The sequence below is a fragment of the Cyprinodon variegatus genome, unplaced genomic scaffold (assembly GCF_000732505.1).
Source record: "Cyprinodon variegatus isolate N-32 unplaced genomic scaffold, C_variegatus-1.0 Scaffold176, whole genome shotgun sequence".
NCBI lineage: Eukaryota > Metazoa > Chordata > Actinopteri > Cyprinodontiformes > Cyprinodontidae > Cyprinodon > Cyprinodon variegatus.
The window spans coordinates 418,714-424,214 of NW_015150629.1; the positions used below are offsets into that span (position 1 = coordinate 418,714).

The following is a 5,501-nucleotide window of genomic DNA, read 5'->3' on the forward strand; positions in this document are numbered from 1 at the left end:
ACATTTTTCGATGTTTCTAGCAGTTAAGACAATTTACAAATTGAATGAGGTTTTTAACATTTTAAAAAAGAACAACTTTATCAAATTTTATGAGCAACAATAATCATTCTATTTGTAGATTTCTTTCTATTTACCTGCTCAAATTAAGGGAAAATACATCAATTTTAAGAAATTTATACTTTTTAGATCATCTTATGCACTAAAAAAATGGAGAGACTCTGCTTTAGAATACATTTTTGAGATAAATATAAAATTTGTATGTCAAACATTTCAGGAATTCCACAAGATTAGTTAAAAAATAAAAATTTTCTTACATTAATTTGCCATTCTGTGCTGAACAAACAACTCAGCTGCACACTAGACTCTTTATTGTCACAATGAAAATAGAACATTTCCATTAAGAATTACGGTGAATAAAGGCTCTACATTTACAATATTTTTCAAATCCATCTTATATACATTGAATTTTTTTTTATTATTATTATTTTTAACAGAAGATTACAACTATTATTCAAAGGTTCAACAGAGAAAAATATCACTTTGTTAAAACCAAACCCTCAACACATTAAAGCACCAATTACTCAAAGGCTTAAAATTAAAAGTTGGCTCAAAAAACATGGAAAATAAATCCTAAAGCTGCCAATAAGTGAACAAAGTGCCCAAAATAATTAACCACAGTGACTTGCATGTTTTAACTTTTTGATGTTATCAATGTTTAACTCCTTTTCTGAATCAAATGTGAATTAGCTAAAGAGACAGAACATATGCGTTCTTTTGGTCTGTGCGTCACATCTCTCTGTATAAAGTCAACTTAAGGCTGAAGTTAAGCTAAATTAAAAGATGAACAGACTTTGAAAAGCTGCAAATCACTGAAGACACAAATGTAAAATAAATGAACATTTACAGCACAGTTATTACATTTAATTAACATAACTGTGTTCCATTTTCTCATTTGTCTTGAACATCATGTTTCGGCTTTTTCAGACTGCTAAATATAGTTGATCAGAGAATATCTTTTATGTGTCACCAACTTTACATACACAGGAATATCAGATTTTAACCCTATAATACTCAAGGAAATATACACAACATATTAAATGTTTTTTTTTCCATGAGAAGTCTGCACTTTTGGCATTTTTTTTTCTGCACCACAAAGGAACATACACTGAATCAACTATACAATGAGATATTTTTAAATAGAATAGAACCTTTAACCTTTACTGTCATTACATTGTCACAAGTACATAGCAACGAAATTCACCCTCTGCATTTAACCCCTCCCCTTGGAGAGCAGTGGGCTGCCATTGTGCGGTGCCCGAGGAGCAGTCTTTTCCAGGGTAGGAACACTGTGGTAAATGGCATTGACATGCGTCACAAGACACTGGTACACACTGTAATAAAAGCTGGTTGTCATGTGTGTGGGATGGTATTTGCTTCATGCTTCCTGTACTGAGGCATGTACAGTGAGCTACAAGCTTGCAGTAGCTTACTGGGATCCATAACTTCCTCCTGGTTGAGCTGATGATGCAACTCCACATGTGCAGTTTTCAGGAGCACGCTTTTTGGATTCTCTTCCTCACTTTCCTCATCCTCCAGTGGATGTCTAATTTCTAGATAGTTTAAAGGCTTGTCTTGCCTCATATCTAGTTCATTTTCTTTCTCTGATGTTTCAGAAAGCTTTCTGAAAGAGTTGTAAGAGCCAGAGTGTCTTTGATCATCCGATTCTGTACCACGACAGCTGTCCAATTCCCACAGTCCACTGGTGACTGATTCAGAGGTATCAGAGTTGTTTGCTGAGAAGTTTCCTTCATCGCTAGAGCTGCTCCGACTTCCATCATTGATGTGGAGATGAGGAGGCAGGTGTTCCTCCTTTGCATCGGTGAGCAGGACCTTTGAGTATGTCACTGAAGACCGAGCAGAGCCGTTAGTGGACCCTGAACCCCGTTCTTCCAAGGCACTGCCTGGCTGTAGTTTATAACTAGTAATATTAAAATTTGTTACAGATTTAGGAACACTGGCTTTATCAAAGACTAGGTCACACTCCAGCAGCTGCTCTTTTCTTGGATTCAAGTATTGCAGAACGGTGTTAGTCGAAGGAATAAAAGAGTCAGGAGACATTGAGGTCTGGACCAAGGCTTCTGCCAGAGCTTTGTTCCCGACAATAACTTTAGAGAACTTCTCAGTCGGTAGAGGCAAGGCTTGTAGACCTTCTGAAGATCGAAACGTGTACTCAAAGTTTTCCATCTAGATAAAACAACAAATGTATTTCAATAAGAGCAAGATAGGGTGTTTGACAATTCTCTCATTTGAGATGTAAACAGTGTTAAAACAACTCAGGTAAAGCCTAGGGAGATACTGATAGGCTCTCCTGGTTAGAATCTATGCCATTTAGCTGTGACAGATGGTAGCTGAGGAAGTTTGATCAGAAAGGGGCTTCTGTGAAATTCAAGCAAGTATAAAGAAAGCTTATTCTGTTGACTTACATTTTTATATATTACTTAACATCTACAATCAAACAAGTAAATATCTGTCACTTTGTTTTATTCTTCCTGATCTCCTTGAGGCTTTGTGGAATCCAACTAAAAAGTCACAGGAAATCTAATTTATAGAGCAGTTCTTTTACCGTTTTAGGGTCTAGTCCTTTAGCCCATGAGCAATTGTTCGGGTTTGGAACATCCTTCCATATGATTTTTTTCATCCTGCCAGAAAAAATGAAAATACTTATGTTGGATTTTGCATGAAATGACTTCCATATTCCATTCTCCTGTCTGATTCCTCCACCTCTGATCAGGAAGCATCAAATGTTATGACATCCCTTAAAATGTCAGGGACCTAAATTAGACCACACAGCAGGGATTAACTTCATTTGTCATTTCTTACAGCAGTCTGACTAAATGAGAGGATTCGTTTTATATTGATCTGCAATCAGACATTCAGGTCAGAACATAAAAGTTCATTTATCAAGATTGATAAGAGGAAAATAATGCTCTTACTGGTTTTGGGAGAGAACCAGGATCAGAAATACAGCAATGCTAATAATCAAGATGAATATTAGCATGATGTAGGTTGGAGATGTTCTTGTATTTACTGTAATAAAGTGAAAATTCACATCAGATATTTAGTAATACACTCTAATTTCAGGCAGTTACTGTTGCAAAACCAGAAATGGAAACAGAACATACGTAATGTGGAAATGCGTTCTCCTTCTCCATCAGCAAAGACTGGATATAAGTGAAAGTCGTACTCCTCCGAACTAAAAAAAACTCCTTTAAAGCAAACATTGAAATAGACAAGTTAGTGGAGAAAAAACCTGGTAAATATCGAAAATTATCACCAGTTTCAGTGGATGGTTTACCTCGTAAATGGACAGGGGGGTTGGTGTAGGGCAGCCTGGCCCATGTTTGTTTGCTCAGACCGAAGTCTTTAGAGTCCTGCTCCTTTTTTGGGAACCACTGAACCACCAGGAAGAGGGGAACAGGTCTAATGTGCAAGAGACTCCAGGACAGAGACACACAGGTGCTGTTTATAAGCGAAACATGGATTGAATGGATACAGCGACCTGAAGAAAAGAGAATAAACGATGCCGTCAGATAGTACAGGTGGACTGATTTTTGATGCACATTAAACAAAGTAGGAGGAACTGGATGATTTATTAATTCATGACTAATATTGATTGACATGAGTTATTTCTGACCTTTTAGAGTTATTCTAATAACAATGTTTACTGCAGATTGTCATTCAAAGTCAGAACTCACAAATGCACTTATCTTTAAGTATGTTGCTTAAAACAATGAAAGGACATTTTACTCTGCTATATATATATATATATATATATATATATATATATATATATATATATATATATATATATATATATATATATCACATTTTGTTGTATTTAATCATAATCAGTTGCAGCTATATAGCAAAGCATCCAGGCTGTCATAAAGTGAGGTTTGCTAATGATCGCTTCACCAAGGAGATTAGTGCAAACAAAACAACCTCTGCACCAAGATGAAGGACACAAGAAGTCAGTGAACACCGCTAAATACCAAAGGAACCTGCTGTAGGACTTGGCAGGTTGAGGTAAGCGTGATGTGAAGTAAACGTTTCATCTGGGCAATAACACCTCAGGCTTGGTCAGAAAGGTTGATTCAAGATATATGTCCTGAGGGCCTTCCGCAGGAGTGTTGCATGATGGGTCATGGACCCCTGCAGTCCTGCGTTATAATAGTATACTATACAGGGTTGTAAATGCTTCACAGAGAACTCTGGGCGACTACTGGACATAAGTCCAAGGACAGACAAAGCCAAAATGGACCTTCAGCTTTAAGAAAGGTTCCAAACACCCACCAGACAGAATGATTTGCTCAGAAAAGAGGCTGCAGAGCAACTAGTGTGGAAAAACCAGGGTGAAGAACAGCTACTTCCAAACGGCTAAGACACTATAGAGCTCCTTATTGCGCAGCAGAGTGTTGGCCTGGTGGATAGAGCAGGTGAATTTCTCTATTGTTAGATCAATAAAGTTCAATTTTCATTATTATTATTATTAAAGGTATAGAGGAGGATTTTCTCAATTTTTTGCAAAGAGCCACCCTCTCCACTTTAAAATAAAAATGCACATGCACAACCCTGTACCCGCTCTCGAGAAAAAGTATTTCAAATCAAAGAAGGGCCCGCCACTAAAAGTTTGGGAACCACCAGCTTAGACTTATGTCAAACTAAATGTCATTGAGATCCGCCTGTATCTATATATACTAGACCAGGGGTCGGCAACCCGCGGCTCCAGAGCCGCATGCGGCTCTTTAGCGTTCCCCTTGCGGCTCCCTGGAGCTTTTTCAAAAATTTCTGAAAATCGAGTTTGTTTTTTTTTCTTTTGTTTTAATATGGTGTGCAGGAGGTCAAACAAGAAATAATTATGTTTTCCAATGCTGGAAACATTTGTATAATAAATAAATGTAAACAATAATTTGCTTCATAGCCATAGAGATCAGTGGTCATAACTTGCAACCAGCGCTGTGCAGTGCCAGGCTGCTGGAGTGTCTCGGACCATGGATCCCAAAGGGGAAAAAAGGAAGATAGCTGATGAGAAAAGAGGATTCAAAGGATGGGCCGAATCATTTTCTTTCATTAACAATGCGGAACGATTGCCTGCATTTTTGCTTGGTAATGAGAGGTTGGCAAAAAAATAAACATTTGGAAAGACATTTCCAGGGAAGGCAAGCTAAATATGCAGCCAACAACCAAGCTGGGAGGGAGAGAAAAATGGTGATTGCAGAACTTCTGGATAAATTAGAGGAGAGCAAATGTAGATTTAAGAAGTGGATTACATCTCCAAACTCCACTACTGCTGCTAGTTTGGTTGCAAGCATGGAAAACCATCCAAAGGTCAAGCAGGTAGAGCTCTGATGCAGCGATGGGAACTTTATTCCATTTTTTCCCCAAATCCTAAAAATATAAATCACACCAAGGAACGCAGGGATGGGGGATTTCAGAGTAAG

At 37.7% G+C, this 5,501-nt stretch overlaps 1 protein-coding gene across 3 annotated transcripts in view; it reads right to left on the reverse strand.

Annotated features, from left to right (window-relative positions):
- Positions 1-1,136: 1,136 nt before the first annotated feature.
- The window catches only part of lepr (leptin receptor), a 63,879-nt gene continuing 59,514 nt past the window's right edge, over positions 1,137-5,501 (reverse strand). For all 3 annotated transcript variants that reach the window (XM_015378687.1, XM_015378686.1, XM_015378688.1), the window contains 5 exons: positions 3,356-3,559; positions 3,183-3,266; positions 2,994-3,087; positions 2,624-2,699; positions 1,137-2,244 (listed from right to left, as the gene is read on the reverse strand). In XM_015378687.1, the coding sequence (XP_015234173.1) occupies positions 1,411-2,244; positions 2,624-2,699; positions 2,994-3,087; positions 3,183-3,266; positions 3,356-3,559 (1,292 nt within the window). In that variant the 3' untranslated portion in view covers positions 1,137-1,410. The remainder of the gene's footprint in view (positions 2,245-2,623; positions 2,700-2,993; positions 3,088-3,182; positions 3,267-3,355; positions 3,560-5,501) is intronic.